General features: G+C 43.3%; 1 protein-coding gene across 1 annotated transcript in view; it reads right to left on the minus strand.

Annotated features, from left to right (window-relative positions):
* The window catches only part of LOC138521306 (long-chain fatty acid transport protein 2-like), a 450,908-nt gene that overhangs the window by 294,958 nt on the left and 133,827 nt on the right, over positions 1-22,123 (minus strand). The window contains exon 2 of the mRNA XM_069634043.1: positions 9,835-10,041. Within this exon, the coding sequence (XP_069490144.1) occupies positions 9,835-10,041 (207 nt within the window). The remainder of the gene's footprint in view (positions 1-9,834; positions 10,042-22,123) is intronic.

Genomic DNA, 22,123 nt, shown 5'->3' on the forward strand with positions numbered 1-22,123 from the left:
TGGATTCCATCGCTCCTACTGGCTTGCGCTGTGGCTTGACTGGACAATTCTGCAAGAAGTGACCTGATTTTCCACAGTATAAACACAACTGCAGTTTTCGCCTCCGATTCCTTTGCTCTTTAGTCAAAGGTCCCCTACTTCCCCCCAATTGCTTAGGTTCAGGTGCAGGTTCAGCATGACAAGCAGGGTCTTTTGGCCAGACATACATTGTTCTTAATTCGGATGGGGATCGATCGGCCTTCCTTTCCTGCAAATGGTGAAATAACTGCACCAAAGGTTTGATGAATTCTTAGCAAAGGGTTGGTGGATTACCAACCTAAGCTAAAATGTCCTTTATTTCCCCACGAAGACCCATATGAAATAATGAGGTTCTATTTTCTTCAGGCCAATTTGTCTCTAAAAGCTCATTGTCCAGGGCCTATGCTTGCGACTTCCTAGCAAACAATTTCTCTAATTCCCCTTGGAACCACTGGCAATTACTGAGTAAAGAATCCTCCCCCTTTACATGTGGTATGGATCATTTGGCTGCATGTCCCCCCAAATACGACAAAATAAATGCCACCTTGATAAGAGTGCAGGAGGAGCTAGTGGAATGGAAGCTGGAGAAAGTACCTGAACAGGGGCTGGCATGGAGGGGAAAGGGCACAGGCCATAGGAACTGGTAATGGAGCTTGACCCACTTGTGTGTGTGTGTTAGTGTTCTGGATAAATCTTCAGTTTTATCTCTATTAACCACCAACTCCTGTCTCAGGTCTTTTGTGTCAGACCGAGCTGCATGTACCTCCGCTCTGAGCTCCCCTAACAAAACAGATAATTGATCTACATCTGAGGTCTCCATCATGTCCAGGTAAGAAGGAAAACGTGGGCTTAGTGTTCTGTAACGCTTACCTGGTGTCTTGCAGGGGCGGATGAAAATCTACTGTATCAATGTACTCCCATGGCATATTCAGATGACCAATACCCACACCTCTTAATGGAACAAACATGCATGGCAGCAGCAACTGGTGCAAACTCTCTCTTGCACCAAAGAGATAGGATTTTTGTTTTGGCAGGGAACTGCGATGTGAGCTGTGTGTCTTCTGGATTCTGTGTAAACAGCTTAATTTCCCTGCAGATACAGAATAACAATATTTAGGGTGTTTTAGTGACAAAACTCACTAGTTTTGACTTCCCACATATTCTGGTTTAACGTGATGAACTAAGTACTGCTTCCCAGCCTAACTTCTGTAGACGTCTGTAATTTAGTTCCCATGGTCTTCTTTAGGCATAGGACAATGTTCATAATCAATAAACGTTCTTTTCCTTTTCTCCAGGTACAATTATAACTTAAAAAATGACAGTAGTTTCTTTCACTCCATATCTCTCTTGATGGAGTAAAGCAAAAGTCTAAAATCCTTGTGTGAAAGTTCTTTCTTAACAAAAAACAAATATCCTTGTTGTTTCAGGGCTTGGCAAGCAAGCCGGGAGGATAGCTCAAAGGCAACTGTTTGTCGTGGAAGCAAGACAACGCATAGCAACACATGCTCGAATCTCAGTCTCGTGCTAAGAAACTGGTCTCCGGTATTAAGCGCCTTATAAAAGAACCTTTACAATTATAACTGAAGAGAAAGCAGTGAACAAAACAAGGTAAGTGGTTTCCCTTTTCTTTTTTATTCCGTTGTTTTAATGTGCGTTGCAGCCACCATTTAAACGCAGACCAAGCAGGCACCAAACTAAACTGAAGTGACCATTAATGTGCACGGACACTCTGCGACCTTGCAGGCGCCGAAAAATGATGACTAAATGAAGGCTTTGTTGAGCCTTGGAAATGCCAGCAAAACGTGGCTAAATGCGCGGGCAGGAAAAAATAAATAATGAGGACGAGAAATGCTGACCGGCTAGCAGTGCTTCTGTGGAGCCACATACTGGTAGAAGCAGCGAATGGCACACGCAAACCTAGCATATGCTGGCTTTTGGTTAGAGAGTCCTCTGGTATGCTGAAGTTTAATGCGAGCTACGTGGGAACAAGGTTTCAGGCTCCATTAATCCACAAAAGTTCTTAACAGCTGAATATCTGGCTAATGTTGTGCAGCAATTGAAATGTTTTCACAAAGAGGGCAAATGTGATTATTCTGGGATTCTCCACAGGTGCTGGTAGCTGATAAACATGCCCTGCAGACATGGACACAACTTCAGGAGACACAGTAAGTGTCAAGGCAAGTAAAGATATAAATGTGCAAAAAAAGCTAAGCACTGCCCCCCCCCCTATTGTTTAGAGTTTTTAAAGACTGGCGTTGTGCAACACTGCACTGTTATTGATACCTTGCATGTCCTGGCACCAGCCATGTCCATTTGGGTAGTTGTCTTACTGGTACTGTGGCGGCCATTTTAGAATGTCTTTTGTGCTCTACATCTGACCATGTGTTTAAAGGTTTTAACAACAGTTCTTGGTGCAATGGGTTCCTGACAACTAAGTGCAGGGCTTCAGGCCCCTTAAGGCCTGTTTCTTGGCAAATTTTGTAGAGTCAGAGCTTGATATCTCCATTGTAGCATTTTACTGTGCCGCTGGATTGGGGTGTTAAGTGCAGTGGAAGATTTGAGAGTTATTAAGGGCCATGAAGATCTCTCTGAAATCCTGACCAGTGAAGTGGGTCCGAGGGTCAATGTCTATAAAAATAGGGAGCCCAAATCGGGGTATAAAATCAAGAAAGAATGTCTTTGCTACAGTAATATAAACTGCCCTCCCCAGGGGTTGGCTTCTACCTTTCGAGAAAAATTACTCAATAGCGACAAGACATAATTCAAACAGGAGCTATATTAAGTCAATATGCACATTTAGAAAAGGACCTTCCGGAACAGGATGGGCAGATAATATGTCTGGGCTACAGTGGGGATGTAAGCAGCAAACTAATTATGTTTCACAATCTCAATCATAGCGCCTTTACCAGAGTGTATGATAGAATGCTCTAGTATGATAATATATAGTAGGATCACACTAGACGCTATGAGGTGACCATCAATGTGAATTACAGTAGAATTTACAGAGTCATTTAAACCATAGCTCCTTCTCAGACTTGGGTGCTTTATCTTGCAGCACAGCCAAACTGGAAAGCGATGCTATCAGTGACTGTTGAACTGAAATACAGATAATTACATCATTAGGAGCCTAGGGTATTTACAGCATGCATTATGAGCTGATTTATGTGCTGAGTAATTGCAGTAAATGTCTTTGACAATACCCAGAGCAAAAGGGAGTAATGAAGCTTGTACTAAGGCACACATGGTATACAAATGGCCAATAAGGATAGGGTACTAGCAGAGGTCATATAACCACACTGTTCCCAGTGGACACCAAAATCATGCACTACTCAGTGAGCATATCTGGAGTCTATGTAAATAGGCTTCTATTCTGACAAGATACATGCATGAGTGAGCATAATCAGTTTGGCTACCTGGGCTGATTTGACCTTCGGCAACGGGTAAGCTTCAAACACAGCATGAGGAGTGAACACTGAATAAATGGCAGAGATTCACCCAGTTCATTATTGCATAAACAACATCTGCTGATAAACAGAATCTATTTGGGGTTTTGCAAGGAGAAATATTTCAGGTCAGCTCTAGGGGTCACGAGATGTTCAACAATCACAAGACAGTCACAGGGTTCACCATTAGAAATGGTTGGGAGCATAGCGGTAGGATTTAAAATGGAACATCGAATGGGCATAACATTCATAGCCAATATAAGGAGTTTTTCATAGCAGGAGAGTCTGGAATTGGAAATGTGTGGTGCTTTTCCTTTCAACAACACGTATTGCATGTGCACATTCACTGGGTATCACTGGATCAACACATCAGCTTTCTCAACCAATAATGCAGTGGCATCAACCGCCTGTAAAATGAGTGCAAACTAACAGCCACAGAATCTAGAGCCGAGCAGTAGTATGCAATAGGGCGATGTTTGTCGCTGTGTAGCTGAGTGCATTTTGTGCAAACCCATTGCATTTGTCACAAAACAGTGTTAATGGCTTCTTATAAACAGGCAGACCCAGAGCTGGAGCTTTTGACAATTCCTGCCTAATTTTGGCAAAGGCTTCCTTGCATTCGTGACCAAGAAAGGTGTTTAGTAACCGAATCAAGGATTTAATTTTGAAGGAGTTTATCATGTCCTACATAATTACAGAGGTTGGACAGAGTTGCATTTTTTTCTCTGGAAGCCTTAGGTTCCATATGAGCAAGAGCTGCCAATAGATCAAGCAAATCTTATTCGCAAGCCTTCAATGAGGGATATGGCAATAAATGTTAATCGGCATATTGCATCAAAACGAGCCTCCTTTGACTGCTAGTGAGTCAACATCTCTCTTTAGAATCTGCAAAAAGAGTCAGCTTTCAAAATACCCAATAGCTAATCTCAGGTAGAAAAATTGGAGATTTTTAGATGAAAACTAGAATAGATACTATCTGTCAGGGTGCACAGGTAAGGAGAAGAAAGCAGAGCAAAATTCAACCAACATCAAGTGAGTGGCAGTAGCAGGGATTCAGGACAGAAGAGCGTCAATACATTTATCACTAAACAGGTTTCAGCCATTGAACTCATTGCAGGAAAGTTGTCACCCCATTACTGCACAGACCATCACTGCAAAGCCCAAAATATAGAATTTTATAAGCCATATTTCACTGCATATATATGTGGGGGGATGGGTTAAGGTGGTAATAAATGTGGGGTGAATAATGGGGGAGGTTGTGGGGGGTCTCTCCCTGCATACATAATGCAGTCAAATGGGTTAAAAGAAAAAATGTTTGACATTTTGGACTTCACAGTAAAACATTTGATTTTTTCACATAGATCCAGAGAAAATAGACCGACTCCCTTTGGTATCATCTGGGAACAGTAATTTGTCCAAAGCCCCTCGATCTGATAGTATACAAGAAGGATTTATTCAAATCCCTGACTATTGTAACCATGTCAAAAATACCTGGAATATTACAGGACATAAAAAGTTGGATAATAGAAAAACTGTTGCTATGTTATATTCATGCAACATAATTCTACCCCAGGAAACATGGCATTGTGATGACATCCATATCAATGGCTTTGTTACTTTTCAAATAATGGCTACTAAAAAGGCATGAGGCACAAATAGTAGGGGACTTGCTATTTTCATCAAGTCGGCTTTGGCATAAAGTAAACAAAATATATTGCTTAACTCCAACTATGTACAATTAATATCCTTTGTGGACACTAAGGGTGTGGCATTCCTCTACATGTGCAACATTTAACCTTACCCCCAGTCCTGCTTTTATTAGAACTAAAAGCTACAATGGATAGTTTGCTAGACCCTTTGAAGGACTCACCAGACTGTGTGATACTAGGGGACGATTTTAATGCAAAAATCGGAAATGGACCAGATTCTGACTTCTTTGAATGACATGAAGATCTGGTTTCTAACATTTTGTGCCCCATGATGTTAGACCCCAAATGTTTTTGAATGGAATTAAACTATTTACCTGTTTACTTGATTGGAGAATGTGACCACTAAATGGGGCACTCCTAATGACTGGCATGGTAATTATACCTTTCATGGACATCAGAGCTGTTCAAGTATCGATTATTTCTTTCTCTCAATAGCCAAATTGGATCCTATTGTTGATTTTAGAGTTTTATTGAATCTCTGGCCATTTTGCCTTAGTTCTGGCTTGGCCGAGCCCTAATGTTGCATCAGTGGTTATTCCCCATACTAACAAAGGTTTAGTAACACATTCTAATTGTATGAGTAACAATTTGTTTTAGTTCCTTTTTGGAATTGTACTGCCTTCTTGAATCTTGGCAGACTGCTGTACTCTATCCTATTTACAAAAAAAAGCCCTATAAATTCACCCTGCTCTCATAGACCAATCTCTTCCCTTCAATCCTCATGTAAGACTTTCAGTAGGATTGTTCTAGCTAGACTCCAAATATGCATGGATAATATGAATATTTTTTTGACTTCCAACTTGGATTGAGGGAGGGATTGGGAACAAACAAACAGGCGTTGAATGTGTACCTAATTGTAGCAAATTCTTTGTTTCAAAACCTAGCAACCGAAACTAGAGCCTTGGAAAACATACCCTCCTACAAAAGGACATTTCCGGACCCTCATTATTGGATCCAATTTATGAGGTTAAGACTACATTTGCATAAAATGAAAGCAGTTCTATCAGTGTGAACACAAAAGGGCCCTAGAAACACCATATGCAGATACTGCAAACGTGACGACGTGCTGGAAAATCTGCACCATATTTTCGTGATCGGGATGCCGCTGTCAGAGACAAGGACTAGATTCTTTTTATGTTTTCTGGAGGCCATGCCTTCACTCTCCAGGGAGGAATAGTGGAAGTATCTGGTGAGGGGGGGGGGAGCCCTCACTGGTGATTGCCTCAATTAAATATTTAAAAGAATGCTTGGGAAAAGAGGACCAGATGGAAATTTAATTTGACTTTTATTGACTAATTATGAAGTTGGAATAGATTTCAAGGCTTGGATAAAGTGGAATGAAACATTATGATAATTTACTTTGCTAAAGGTTTTAATAAACTAAAATGCAATAAAAACAATTTAAAAAAAATAAACTTCCAATTGGGTTTCACTTGCTTTCAAAAGTAGTTGGCTTTGCATCAGTTCCAATATATACAATTCACCAGTCTTGATGTTGGGTGATGGGTCCCTCCTCCTAACCTTTCCAGGTCCAAAATGCCAAAGGGGAAATCCTCTTCCCCTGGTATTTTCACAAATGTTCACAATCTGCTGAGGTGTACTCTCTAGCCAAACACTGTTATGCTCGTAAAACTGGTTTCTTCCTTTCACAGCATGTAGGAATCCCATACCCTTCTTTCCACTCCGTAACAGGCTTGATTCACTAACCTGCCGAACACCATTATATATTTGTCTTTCACCGCTCTCTTTCTCTTGCCATCGTACGCTCCTTGCCCCTTGGTCTGCTTCTTCACTTTCCTGCCTTCAGGGAACATCTATGTAGGCTTCTCTGACCCCTAGGGCTTCTCAGTAGGCTGTGGGCTGCTTCCGCCTACCTGTTTCTGTGGTCTGCGGCTCTGCAGCATGTGTCATCCCTCAACTCCTCTACTTGCAGCACATCACTGTTAGGAAGAAACATATGCAGTACCCTTTGGGAACACCACACACAATTAAAACTACAAGTGACAGTACAAATTCACCTTTGGTACAAGCCTGTACTACACACTAAAGTGGTAGCGATGGCTGAGCAGCCAGACTTATCTCAAGAGTAAAATGAGCAGTATCAGAAGTTACACAAAGGACAGCAATTACTATGGTTCAAACAAACACTGACTTAAGGTTTCTGAGTTAAAGAGTATACATTTATTTACACATCATTTGTAAAACAATTCACTAAAGTAAAGCAGCAGAAAAATCACACCCTGAATATACTACACACCACCCAATAGATTCTGGACACGTTAAGCTCAAAATGAAGTGTGAGCAAAATGCACTCCAGCAATTTAAAAAGGGAGGGAAAGACAAGGTTATTAAAAAAATAAGCAGCACCAACAAGTATGCAAGCAGGGCAATCTAGAAAAGGCTATTTCAGTGAGGAAATCAAATCAATAGGCCTGACCTAAAGTCAATGGACCAGAGTCTTTGCAGAGGATCACACAGTTCAGAGTAGTTTGCGGGTAAGTCTTTGGCAAGAGTTCAAAACAAAGTTGGTTGGCAGAAAAGTTACTTAAAAGAGAAGAGAAGGACAAGCCCTCGGATATGTGAAAGATTTAAAACACTTTCACCGTGGTCGGATGAAACGAACAACCGGGTTTTGCACAGTACCTTAGCAGAGAAGAATGCTGTAGCTCAGGTAGACATTCCTGGCAGATCCTGCAGGCTCACGGTCCCTGAGCGACTGTCGGACTGACACGAAGAAGGAAGACTGGAGGGTCCTGCACTGCCCAGGGAAGAAACCAGCAGCAGAACAAAGCAACGAATAAGGGTGCGCTCCTTAAAACCCAAACGGGGTCCGATCCTCCTGGCTGTCCGGTTTACTGCAGCTGTGCACAGCAAATTCGACTAGGGGAGGGAGGCCTTACTTGGAGTTTGGTGAACTGGTTGGTCCCACCAGCTCAAGGGAAGAAGATTCCTTGCAGATCTTCTCTGTCGTCGAAGTTTGTAGATTTGGACCCGAAGCAGGGCTTCACGGGAGGTTCAGTCGTGGTAGTGGTCCTCTTCTTTCAGCTTCTCTTCAGTTCTCTTGATCCAGTGGCAACTCTACCTTCCAAGTCCCAGAGACCTGCTTTTTATACAATTTTCCCCCATTCACACAGCCTGGCTGTCAATCACACAGCAGGGTGGCTGTCCTGGCGGGACAGTCACCACAGCCAATCGTGCGACATGGGTCTCCAAGGAGACCCTGTGCAGGGAGTCTCAACCCCCTCCCTCACATCCTGTCCCCCTCAGACATGCAGGCGCCTAAGGAGGACTTCTGTGCAGAAGCCTGCCAAAGGACGGCGAACAAAGGAACAAAACATGGTTTGGCGCGCAGAGTAAAACACGAAAAAGACCTTTACAAAAAGAAATGCCAAATAAACCCAGCCGGAACCGCATATAAAATAAAAGGGGTCTAGCGGGTTAAAGTTTGAGGCTACTAACTTAGCCTAAAACAGTACCAAGTCTATTTTCATAGACCGGGATAGGGAAAAAATGGTGGATACCACTGCCACCAGCCAAATCTTAAAGAAAGGGGAACGAAATGGTGGATACCACTCCACACAGCACAACTGATTTCTTTCACAACCGTATTTACCCTTCTAACAATGCCATTCGTGTCTGGGTGATATATCACACTCGTTTTGTGTGTCAACCCATTGTTGGACAAGAACTCTTCCATTTCCTTGGATTTCAACTGGACCATTGTCCACAACAATCACAGGTCAAAAAATGATTCTGAACACTTCAAAATTGAATACTATCTCCCATTCTTATCACACAAGATAATGTTACTTAAGTCAATGTTATTAATTACGATATAGTAGTGATAGTTGCGTCTCCTAAATGGGCCTGTAATCTATGCTCAGTAGTTTAGGTGGCCATATGCATGTCATAGCGGTTGTTTGTTTTATAGCTCTTGCCACTGCCCTCTTGCGTTCTAGATGCCTGCCCTGAACCAGACTGATAATGGCATGCCACAGGATTATTTCTGATTACAGATTAGTCTACTATAAAATAGTGTAATTGTTTTACAAAGTTTTAGCTGTGAGACTGGATGCATGCGCATCACTTTTGTTGAAGCAACTTGTGATATTTCTTGTCAGTACAAAGTCAGCAGCATCTAACCCAAGCCACAGTTCTTCAGACTGCCCTTGGGTGGTAGCGGTGCGCAGTATAAATCAGCATAACATAACATAGGTATGCAAGTGAGACCTGGCTGATGCATGGAGGACAGGGGGTGGTCAGAGAAATTAAAAGATGAATAAAACTGCAGTGCAGATAGGGATTTTGCTAATCTGACAGACATTATAGTGTGCAAGCGTTAGGAATTCTTTTTCATGATTAATCGACAATAGCCAAAAGGATGCTTTTTGCCTCTTGGTTGCTAACAAAATAAGTGATCTCTACAGTTACATATCCAGACCTATTGGCTTTGCCAAGGCAGGTTGTCATACCTACTTCTGTGGCCTTTTTTCCTAAAACTGACATTGATTACCACATGTTGTGTATCCATACCAAGGGAATTTGGCTCCCTTTGACTGGCTCCAAAGTTCCAACAAGATGCCAAATGCAACGACTTGTTAGCAATTATCTCTGAACGGGCAGGTGTGACTAGTGATTTTCTGTGAAACCCAACGTAGCCATACCTGTAGTTCCAGAAGTGAAAATATACGCAGCAATGGATTTGTCTGTCACACCCGACAGCAAAGAATCGGGCAAAGGCTGATCCGAGGAGGCTTCTACCTTATCCAGGAGACTCTGTACTCGAGGTGCTGTTGACTCTGTGCTCAGAGAGAAGATCTTCACCTTCTCACTGAGACTTGGTTCGATCCCCTCCACAGCAGCGATCAGATCTGTCATGAGGAAAACAAACAACGTTAGCCACAAGCGAAAGACATGAAGGAAACAGTATGTGAGATCAACTTCTACATAGTATGTAAACATTACAAACACTACTAGGGTCAGAAGCAAAGTGACAGCATACATCTTTTTTGAACTGCACACTTGAGCAGCGCGTAGAGAGATATGAGACCAATGCTCATTTCAAACTCCAAATACTGCAACGTTGGCCCTACGGATGACCCATTTGTTCTCATTGCAAATTAGAAGTTCATCTGAAGGGATAGTCATCCTTACACCAGACCTATAATGGTACTATATATTGAGCATCTCTCTCGTTCATTAGGTGGAAATATGTATGCACAAGAGTCTTCAATCACCTGGTCCCTATGACTTAACTGAAATGGCAACCACCCAAATGGCACATACTCTTCTTTCACGAAGCATTCCACCCTCAACACCACCCACCCCTCTGCCCCCGACCTATTAGAGATACTTGAATTAGCCCAGGAAATAGGTCTGGATCAGTTAAAGAAAGAGTTTGTATTAAAAATCCCACGATCCACAAGAACGGGATTCTGACTCATGCCTTTTCTAATCATAAACACCCTAACCATTTACCCTGGTCTAGCATCCAAACTGTGTACCAATCCCCACCATAACCTTGGGTAGATTCTGATCGCCAGTCTTGGAGGTAATGTGGGGCCTGGAGCATCCTTGAAGAGTCTAGAGACTCCCTGCTGGCCCGAGTTTGCAAAGATGCTTGAAGACACAGCAAGTCTGCCGGTAAGCGTACACAGATCTCATTTGCCGCACTGACCACAGGGAGAGACTAGCCTCAAGTCATAGAGTCTGATCGTCTTTGACCAATTAGTCCTCGATGAGCGATCATGGAGGCATGCCCGATCAAATCACCCTAAGGAGAGTTTAACGAATGGGAGGAAGACAAAAATGCTAATCATTCCGTTTCTGCTGAGTGAATCCAGAAGAACAAATTACTTACCCCTGGTAATGTTCTTTCTAATGGATGTTCCTCCCACGTATTCCTCATCTTCTGATATCTCCTTCGAGCGCTAGCTACTTTGGAAAATCTTTTCGGTTGCGGCATTGTGTCGACTCCATGACCCCTGACGCCCTTTGTCTGCTCTCGAGCCTGACATCACCCATGGTATATATAGCACTCACTGCGCCTGTTACTTCACTTCCTCGTTTTTCCTCCTCTGGTGCCAGAATGCTGGCTTTCACGAGGTTAAAAGATCAGGTACTTAGGAAAGAAAGGTGTAAGCCGTGGAAATACTACTGAGGGCTAGGATGGGAGGGGCGATGAGGAATACGTGGGAGGATCATCCAGTCGAAAGTACATTACCAGGGGTAAATAAATTGCTCTTGGAATGGATTGTGTCCTCCCACTTGTATTCCTCAGCTTATGATATACTCCCAAAGCAGTCTTGTATTGTAGCTGGGAGTAAGAATTCATGATTTGTCAATAATGCTGTGAAGCATTTATTTATTTATTAGCATTTATAAAGAGCACAGCAACCCTTATGCATCATGGTGCTGTTACATGGATACTTGCTGGTTACATAGGAAAGCATAAATCTTAGTGTTACAGAAAAACTTAGTTACATGATCTGAGAGCTGGGACAAGTTCTGAGGGAGGTTGGCCAGGTGGGTGGGGAAAGGTGGCAAGGGGGCTGAAGGGCTGAAGGGGGCTAGTTAAACAGAGTGGTTTTAAGTGTTTTGCGAAAGGTGGATAGGGAGGGTTCAGCTCTGAGTGCCGCTGGCCTTCCCAAATCGTGCTTTGTGTCCCAATGCAGAGTCCAGACAGTAATGTCTTGTGAAAGTATGTACAGAGGACCAAGTGGCTGCTGCATAGATATCCTGTACCGACACCACTCTCCACAAGGCTGATGAAGTGGCAACACCCCTTCATCGAATGTGCTCACAGGCCCACAGGGACATCCTTCCCAGCCAAGTTTTAGCTCTCAGTGATGAACAGAATTATCCAACGGGTTAAAGTTTGTTTTGTTACTGCAAGACCCAGTTTGTGTCCAGTGTATCCGACAAACAAACTGGTTGGCTTGCCTCACCTTTGCCATACGAGAGATGTAAAAGCTTAAAGACCTTTTGGGATGAAGTTGATGAAGTCTCTCCTCTTCATTACCAGGATGATGTGAAGGATAAAATGTTGGTAGTACAATTTGCGAAATGTGAAATTCCAAAACCATTTTTGGGAGAAAAATGGGTCGGACTCTCAGAACGGCTTTCTCACTAAAAAGGTTGTAAATGGTGGTTTGCATGTCAAAGCCTACATTTCACTGACTCTGCGTGCTGAAGTTATGGCCATTAAGAAAACTGTATTCAATGTTCGCATTCTTAGGGGACAAGGGTGAACAGGCTCAAAAGGAACAGATTTAAACACCAAACAGGAACCACAAAGGGGACTAGAGGGAACACGTTAGTGAGCCTTTTCAGGAATTTCCACCACAATAGGAATCTTGAACTAAGATGATTGCTCGGGCGTACGCTTAAAGATGGACAGCGCCGCCAAGTATCCCTTCACAGTGGCAATCTGGAGCCCCATATTGGATAGATATAGCAAGAAAGATAACACCATAGGTGTATTACATAGAAAAGGGTCCACATTCTTATCTCTGCACCAGCTGCAACATGTATTCCAATGGCAGTGATACAGAGATTTCATTGATGGCCTTCATCAGGTCTTCCGAGAGATCCCAATCCTTATATATCAACATTTCAGAAACCAGGCGTGAAGGTTGAGCATCTTGATTTCTGGATGGAGTACCCAACCCCCTCTGGTGAGTGAAGGTCCTTTTTGAGGAAGACGTATTGGAGGGCAGATGGACACTTATTGAGTCACCTGCACTTCTCCTCACCCCGTCCCCCTTGGCACTTCTCCCCTCTTCCCCGCACTTGCATGATCTGAATGACAAAAGGCCTAGTAAGATGGTTTTTTGTCCTCCTTCTGTTTCCACCTCCTGCCTAGTAGTACCTATGTACAGGCGCGTTATAAACGACTTATTTTATCACGTACGGGTTCACATATTTCTATATAACTTCCCGAGGACATCTATTGCTGCTGAGAGTCGAATGATGTCAACTATTAAAGGAGGGGTGTGGGAATTGGCGACTGCTCTGCATAGTGTGGCATAAATAAGGATGCAGAAAGATATGGAACGTCACCTTGGAGTTCCCTGACCTTATAAGGAAATCCCTCCATCACTTGCAATTGCCTTATCACATACAACGGTGGGGGAGGTGTGAGGGGTGGCTTACTGAAACATAATAAATAATCTTGTTCATGGACAGTTTAAGGTATTGTGGGCTTCTTTACAGGTTTGGTGGTAATGGTAAAAACTCAGTGTATTTTTAATACCCACTGTTTTTAAAATATGTCCAATTTACAGGTTGTAATCACATTAAGGGGTATATAGAAAATATCGCATGGGATAAATACCAGACATTTACCTGATGCGGTATATCCACACACACATGTACTCTACTTTAGACCCACAATACAATTTTGACTGGAAAAATAGCAACTGTGGTCCTATTAGAGGCCCCGTATTAGAGCTCTTGTCCTCATAAAGCTCAAGGTGTATGACTAGTGTCACAATGCCATCAAACCCATGGCCTAGCAAGCCTGTTGTGGACTGTGCAAACAAGTAACATGAGTTCTAATCCTGGCTTCCCCACTTGCATAACCGTATTTGATCCTGGGCAATCACTTTATCTTAGAGAGGGCCCTCAGTTAATCTATTTGGTCTAAATAAAATTTGGAAACAAGGTGATCCCTAACATAAGCACCATATGAAATCAAATAAATAATTCACAAAGAGAATTCAAGTCCGAGTTACAAGACCACATTAAGCCTTTGCTGTGTTTAACCAGAATGTTTCATTTTTTTCCCTATGGTTTTGAAGGCATGCTGCACTTCAATTAATTACTTATGTTCTTTTTATCTGATTACGATTAATTTGAATGGCTCTGTGTGCGATTCTAAGGCTGTTTTTCAGAAGTGCAAACATTTGTGTAGCCCTGAGAACAATGGTCTAGTGGTGGCGATCAGAGGTAGTTACTCACCTTTTAAAGTGGGGAGGCAGAAACATTTTCCCTGAATCCTGTGTGCGCGAGCAAGCACAACAGGGATCCCTGAACACAAGAGGGTTTGGTAGGGTTTATAACAATGGTTTTAAGAACATGTTTGTTTGTTTGTTTGTTTATTTTATATATATCGCGCACCTGACCCGGAGGTAATTGGGCGCTATAGGAAAGTAATGGTTACAGGCATAGAATAGACAGTTATGTGCATGAATACAGTTTGAACATTCAGGTAAAGTTACCTGGTTATACAGTGGTACATATATACATATTAAACATTATACATATTAATTATTATACATAATTTACATTGGGTCATAACAGTAGTATATGCCGAGCACCTAATGGTTAGTGGTAATAAAAGCTGTTGTTTTATGTTTTATTTAGTAACCAAGTGATAGTATGACTTCTTAAATTGTTAAAGGTTTGAATGGGTTGAATATTCTGAGGGAGAGTGTTCCAAAGCTGGGCGGCTAATACAGGGAAGCTAGATCCTCCGCTCTTTTTAGAGTGTATCTGGGCACCACCAGACATGGTATGTTGGAGGATCTGGTGAACCTGTTGGATACCTTCCATGTGAACTTATCAGTGAGGTAGGGGGGGGCTTGGTGGTTAAGCGCTTTGTGAGCGAGGCAGATAGTTTTTAGGGCAATTTTGTCCTGTTTAGAGAGCCACCTGTGGTGCTTTCAAGTTTCTGATATATGCTCTCTTTTGGGAATATTCAGTGCGGCTCAAAGCGCGTTATTTTGCAAGATCTGTAGTTTATTTAGGATGGTTTTGTTCGCTCCTAGATAAAGACTGTTGCAATAATCCAATCTCGATTGTATGAGCGCTCTCGCCAGAGTAAGGCAGCTAGTGGGGGATAGTAGAGGTCTACAGGCTCTGATCAACCTGCCGGTGTAGGCTGTGGCCGATGAGGTCATGTTAATCTGCTTAGTTAGGTTAGACTGGGCATCGAGGTAGAAACCTAAAGTTTTTACATGTTTGGCAATGGGTATGCTGTTCCCATCGATGACGATATTTGTGTAGTGAGGACTTAGTTTGAGGAGGTTGTTAGATGATCCGACTAGGAGTAATTCAGTCTTATCATCATTCAGGCAGAGGCCATGTGTGGCCATCCATGCCTGAATGATGATGTAGACTTTGTTGATCTTTGCGACGTCTATATCATAGGTTCCTGAGAGGGGTAGGAGTATCTGGGTGTCATCCGCATAATTTGTGTAGGTGACACCCAGACGGTCCAGTTTGTCAAATAGTGGCTTTGTAAAAATGTTGTACAAAGTGGGCGAGACGCAGGATCCTTGTGGGACTCCGCAGGTGATGGGGATGGGGTCAGCAGCCGCTGAGGGTGAGAACACGCACATGGTTCTGTTGGCGAGGAAAGATTGGATCCAAGCAACTGCAGAACTGGAGAAATTGGCCGCAGAGGATAGGTGGTTGCAAAGTATGGAATGATCCACCAGATCAAAGGCCGCAGAAAGGTCGAGTAGGAGTAGGATGGCCATCTTTCCTTTGTCTTTTAGTTCATTGATCTGGCTTTTGAGGTCGACGAGTGCGGTTTCTGTACTATGCTGAGGTCTGAAGCCAGATTGACGGGTGCCGAGTAATTTGTGAGCTTCAAGATAATCTTGTATTTGCAAGTAGGCTATTCTGTCCAAGATTTTCAATAGAAAGGGGACTGTCGTAATTGGTCTATAGTTAGTGGGTATAGCCGGGTCAAGGTTTTGTTTTTTTAATAGTAGTAGAACCCAGGACTGTTTGAGGTTACTTGGGACGGCATTATTAGAGAAGGAGGAGTTTACACGTTTAGTAATGAATGGGGCAAGGTCTCTAGCTGCATCTTTTATAATCTGAGCTGGGCAGCTGTTGCCCTTGCAGTTAGATGGTTTAACTGACGCAATGATTTTGTGTTCAGGAATGGTGACTTTTTTTAATGTGAAACCTGAGTTTATGTGAGGGGTAGGGGTAGGAGCTGGTATAGTGACTGTTAGCTGGGATCTTTTGTCAGCTATTTTGGTCTGCAGTCCTTTGATTTTATTGGAGAGGGCATTTTGAATGCTGGTACACCAGGCTTTATCCTGGGTGCATGTGTCTGGTGGTGGGTCGGGGTTCTCTAGTTCTCTTAGAATGTTGAATAATTCTTTAGTACTGGAGCTGGCTTGGGCTATTCGGTCATTGTAGGTTTCTTTTTTGGCCTGGATTATCTTATTTTGTAAGTGGATGTGATGGTGGCCAGGTTAGTTTTGTTTTCAGGTGTAGGGGAAGATTTCCAGCGTGATTCCCATTTTCTTTTTTCAGTACGGAATATTTTTAGCTCTGGGTGAACCATGAGTTAAAGGGATTGTCTAATAAAAACTTTTATTTAAAAAATAGATAGGCCACATAAAAAAAATATACTAGCAACCTCCATTTTAAAACTTCCTATGTAAAATTTTGAGCTATTCAAGCTCAAAATTCGAAAAAGCAAGCACAGGGGCGCCGCCATTTTGTGAAATGGAGGCCCTCCTGTGCTGGCTTTTGCTTTTGCGGCACTAATGAAGGAAAAGCCAGCCAGCTGTAGTAAACAAAGTCTACCGCTGTGTGGCTTTCCCTTCATTAGTGCCAGGACTCGGAGGACACGGACCGGAGACCAGAGCAGGAAAGCTGCAGCTGAATCTCGGTAAGTGCTATTTTTTTTTTTTACAAAAAATAAGCACTAGCTGCGTTTTTTTTTCTCCCCGTGGGGAGCCCGAGAGCCCCAAATGGTAAAGCAGATTCAGGCAGAAACAACGTGGTTGTGTTGGAAAACGCTGCGGTTTTAAAACCGCAGCGTTTTCCAACACAATAACGTTGTATTTATGTTTGCGGTCGCTTCAAAAGCGACCGCAAACATAAATACAACGTTTTTAAAGCTGCGGTTTTATTTCTAAGTTTTCCGGGCTCCTCCAGCCCGGAAAACTTAGAAAAAAAAACGCAGCTAGTGCTTATTTTTTGTAAAAAAAATAAATAGCACTTACCGAGATTCAGCTGCAGCTTTCCTGCTCTGGTCTCCGGTCCGCGTCCTCCGAGTCCCGGCACTAATGAAGGGAAAGCCACCCAGCGGTAGACTTTGTTTACTACAGCTGGCTGGCTTTTCCTTCATTAGTGCCGCAAAAGCAAAAGCCAGCACAGGAGGGCCTCCATTTCACAAAATGGCGGCGCCCCTGTGCTTGCTTTTTCGAATTTTGAGCTTGAATAGCTCAAAATTTTACATAGGAAGTTTTAAAACGGAGGATGCTAGTATATTTTTTTTTATGTGGCCTATCTATTTTTTAAATAAAAATTTTTACTAGACCATCCCTTTAAGGTGGGCTGTGGGTTTACTTTTACGTAGTTTTAGCGGGGCAATCTCATCAATGGCATTGGTCATGGTCTCATTGTATATGTTAATGAGAGTGTTGGGATCATTAGTAGCCGGTAGGGTATTAAGTAGGGGGGCTACCAAAGGAACTAGAGCATCTGCTGTGATATTACGTTTATTTCTTGTGAGGCGAGGGGAGCAATGATGGGCTTTTTCTTTTCCAGGTTGTTGATATGCATTTCAAAGGTGATAAGGTGGTGGTCTGACCATACTAGTGGAGTCGGATCTAGTGGGGTGATGGTGCAATTTAGAACCGCAACCCAGTCAAGTATCCTACCATTTTTGTGAGTGGGTTTGGTGCTAATTTGGGTATAGCCTTGTTCTAGTAGTGCAGAGGCTAGAGGGATGGCGTGAGTGTCACTTGTGTCCTTGAAACCAAGGTTGAAATCTCCTAAAATAATATTTTGTGCCGTGGGTTTGGTGGTATCGGCTGCTAGGGCTGTGATATCTTTTTCAAAAGACCCAGGAGGCCCTGGAGGCCTATAAATTATGTGTAGTGTGATAGTGCTGTTAGGAGAGGTTTGGAACTTAACTGAGAGGAGTTCACATGATGCCAATGGCGTAGGGGTGGCTAACCTTATGTTGAGAGTGTCTTTAAAGATAATGGCGATTCCTCCTCCGCGAGCCGTGGGTCTGTCTGCACGGAGAATGGAGTAATTATCTGGGACGGCAAGGGCAATAGAAGGGCCTGCTGCCTCATGCAGCCAGGTTTCTGTCATAACAAGGAAGTCAAGGTTATTGTCCACAATCATGTCGGCAATCTCAGTTGCATGTGCTACCAATGACCTGACATTCAGTAATGCTCCCTTGGTGGGCTGTAGTTGTAGGTCCTTTGTGGGTGGACTGGGGCTAATGTCCCTTAGATTGTTTAGGGGGGCAGTACACCTTTTCCTTTGGCGCCTAAGATTATTGTCAGTGGGTTCTGGGGAAACTGTGCGTAAGATCTTATGGGAATATTCTGGTGCCGAGTGCCTACTGGGTGGTAGTCTGCTGGTTAGTCTTTCCTTGCGCTTAACAATGTCTGTGGGGAGGGAGTAGGGGCTCTAGGCACAAAGGGCGACTTATCATGTGCAGTGCACATAGTAGAGGCTAGATGTAGTTTGGTTGTGGTTAGTGTGGGGAACGGGGTAGTGAGGGAAGGAAGGGTGTAGGGCAAGGAATGGGGTGGTGGCGGGGACATCTCAGTCTGCCTAACCCTTCATCAAACTTAATGTAGTGTCCACTAGTGCAGGGGGTGGCAGATGGTATAATGCAGAAGGGGAACATGGTTAAAGTTAGCAGTGCCTGCATTCTGTTGTGGTAATGGGCAGCTTTAGCGTGGGTTTACTGATACTAGGTAGTTAATATAGCTCAAATATGCTGCAACCTAGATTCGAAATTTGGCAGCTGGGGCTGAATAGCTAGTCGATAAACAGTCATCTGGTAATATAGATGGTCATTGGGCAATAAACACAAATATGGTGCTGAGTTAGACTAGGCTAAGATAGATGGAGTGGGTACAGAATCAGCTGGGGCTTAATTACCAATCGTTTGGGCTAATTCAGTGGCATAAACCAGGCATTTCTAAGTTCAGCTTCAGCAATTCAAATGGGCACACCTAGATGCAGCTTTAACATTGGGAGCCAGAGTGGCGCTAGTTCAAAGCATAGGCAGAACAGGTCAACTTCATAGGTACACTTTGTTAATCTGAGGTCGGTTGGGATACCAGTATAATGTAACAACTCAGTATGCTACTGTCATGATGTACAATAGTTCAGGCCAGTACATTAGAGGCCAACAGTAGGGTGGCATTGGGGTGTCTAGTGGACTAGCTGGTGTAGATACTTAGCATAATATGGTAAACAAGATATACTAACTCACAAATGGAGGCAGTGACTAGCCGTAATGGGAGTGCATAGGGGATTAAGCTGATGCAGTAGAGTCTTGTGGAACAGCGTTACTGTTACCTGTCGAAAGTCCATGTGGGTGGCAAGTTGCAGGGCTTAGGGATCGGGCGCAGACCATGGCACGCTCGGTCAGCTCTGTCAGCAGGGAGCCTTCTTTCAATGGGCCGGCGAAGCTTGATTGGCTTAGATAGCGTGTTGTAGCCAATCGGCGGGCGGATGCAGGCAGGGAAGTCAGGCAGCATAAAGGACAGGGTCAGGCGCGGGGTGCCCTCGAGGCGGCAGCCATTTTAGGGCAGTGATTCCAGGATTCGGTCAATGGGAATCATAGCAAATGCCCGCGGAACTCGGCATAAATGCTGTGTAAACACCAGGAGTTGCAATTGGATAATTTAAATGCTAATCTGCAATTTTAATGTCATGAATTGGTCACTTTTATAGCTCAGTTTCTTGGAGAAATTGAATAAAAACCCTTAAGATTTGCAGTCGGTTCTGAAGGGGAATACAATATGTACAGAAAGAGTTAAGATGCTGGGTCACTCACATGTGGATGCAGAAAATGATGCATAGATATATTATAACATTGTGTGCACAATAGAAAGAGAAGATGCAGAGTAGAAAAATATATATTTGTGCTACATCACTGACTTAGTGCCTGATACAGTTTTCCTCTCCGGCACTTTAAAACATGTCCAGCAAAAACCATATGCAAGTAGACCTTACACTATTTTTAGTTTGGACTATAAGCTGAAAATATTGCATTGGAGTATAGATAGGGAGAAATGTAATCTGAGGAGGAACACAAAGCTTTTAGGTATTGTTGGTTATGTGCCCACCCATTGACTGCCCATTGCCCTGCTAATCCCTACGGCCAATCCCACCAGGTTCCTGCCCCTCCGCACCCAAAACACCTCCTCATGGGAACTCTTTGAACACTCGCTTTAATCAAGCCTTACCATCAAACGTTGCACTCCAAATGCCTGTCAGTGTTTGCTCAAAGCATTCTTCTGAGAGTTAATGACTTAATTGGAGCTGTAAAAACACTACTGGTGTAATAGAAATGTCTTAACAGGCCTGCTTTCAGCCACTCGATTTATACGCATTCTGCGGGACCTTCACTGAAGTCCTGTTAAAAACAAGCATTGGCAAAGCCATTGAAGTCCTGTTTAAAATAAGCATTGGCAAATCCAGCATGTTTGGCTTGTGCATACGTTTTAATTTTTTGCCAGGCGCTGCTATTAGATGCCCAGGTACTCACACCATTTTGCACCTGCTACCAACAATAGGTAGTTAATATCACTACCTGACAAGGGCCTTTCCCCGGCCTACACAAAAGGCCAAACTGTTGGCACTACCAATGCTTGTTTTCTGGTTTCTTGTGCAGAGATAAATATGTGCCTTTTTTGAGATGAACAGTATACCTTAGCAAATCTCTCCCTTGACTATTCCACCAACAGGGTCTTTTGAAAAGGCGGTTCACCACTGAATTTAGGGACAGCCACACTCTCCTTTCGGGGACTGTCTAGTCGTCCACCCTCCCTCTGGCATAACCAGGACTTTCAGTAGACTTAAGGTTCCTTTCTTTTGTGTTAAAAATGGATGGTTCCAAGTGAAGCAATCCTGTCACTGAGCATTCTCCTATAGCTTTCTGGTGCATTTCCAAGACAACACGAACCATTCTTCCAATGAAGAGGTGAACAAGTAAATGTTTCCTATTCATGAACTATAGAGGGGTTTAGCATGTGTGAATTGAAGCTTGATACTCTAAACCGCCTCTACCCTCTGATGAGCAGGGTTGCACATTAACCAATAAACACAATCCTGCTTCATGTCCCTGGCATAGGGAAAGAGCAAAGTTCATTGCTCTGGAAGCAATACCAGGGTAAATGAATAATTTAAAAAAGTAGAACACAGTGTAATTAGAAACAGAAACACTGTTTCCGAACTGTGCTTGCGCCCTTAAGTGAGGTCAATTCCACAGTGGGCGGCCTATTGCGAAATGTACCTGGGCATGTCAACACCATGCACATTTTCAAAACAATAAACAGAATTACAGCGAGCCTCGGTCCACCATGCAGCTGTTGGTACATGTTACACATATGTGCCCTGCATTATCATCGGTTCTAAGTGATTTCCTCGAGATGTTTTTATTGAGGGAGAATTCATCAAAAAAAAAAAAATTCTAAGATGTTTTTCCACCCGCAGCTCCCCAGCAAACATAGCCCTCTCTAGCTTTTTTATTACCCTAACCCCCCTCCCCACACATACATTTGCGGTAACATTTGCTGAAAACAATTCTATAATTTCTCCCTCCATGGAAAAACCTGCAATGGAATCTAGTTTGCAAAGGTAGCGGGCGCCCCTCTCTCGACAGAACAAGGCCTGATAACCTGTTCAGTGGTTATTAACCACTTGAGAGTTCGCAGCCACTGCTTTTACTCACTGTGCCTTTCACAGATGGGAAATATCCATTTGCATATCAGTCTTTGTCCTGCCCAGGGGCAGTCCAGCACCGAAATGCAATGGCAATTCCAACCTGAACGAGAGTACCACCAGCAACCCCATACACGTGTTTCACCCTTGTTGGGGATCATCAGTGAGGTGAAGCTGATGCCTCTCTAAGCACAGTGAGAGGGAGACCACGTCTGGTTGCCCCCAGGAGACCTAGGGTTACCAATCCCAGGTTCCTTGAAATTTAGTTTGCAAAGGTAG

The sequence above is a fragment of the Ambystoma mexicanum genome, chromosome 13 (genome assembly GCF_040938575.1).
Source record: "Ambystoma mexicanum isolate Mex_15411 chromosome 13, UKY_AmexF1_1, whole genome shotgun sequence".
Taxonomy (NCBI): Eukaryota; Metazoa; Chordata; class Amphibia; order Caudata; family Ambystomatidae; genus Ambystoma; species Ambystoma mexicanum.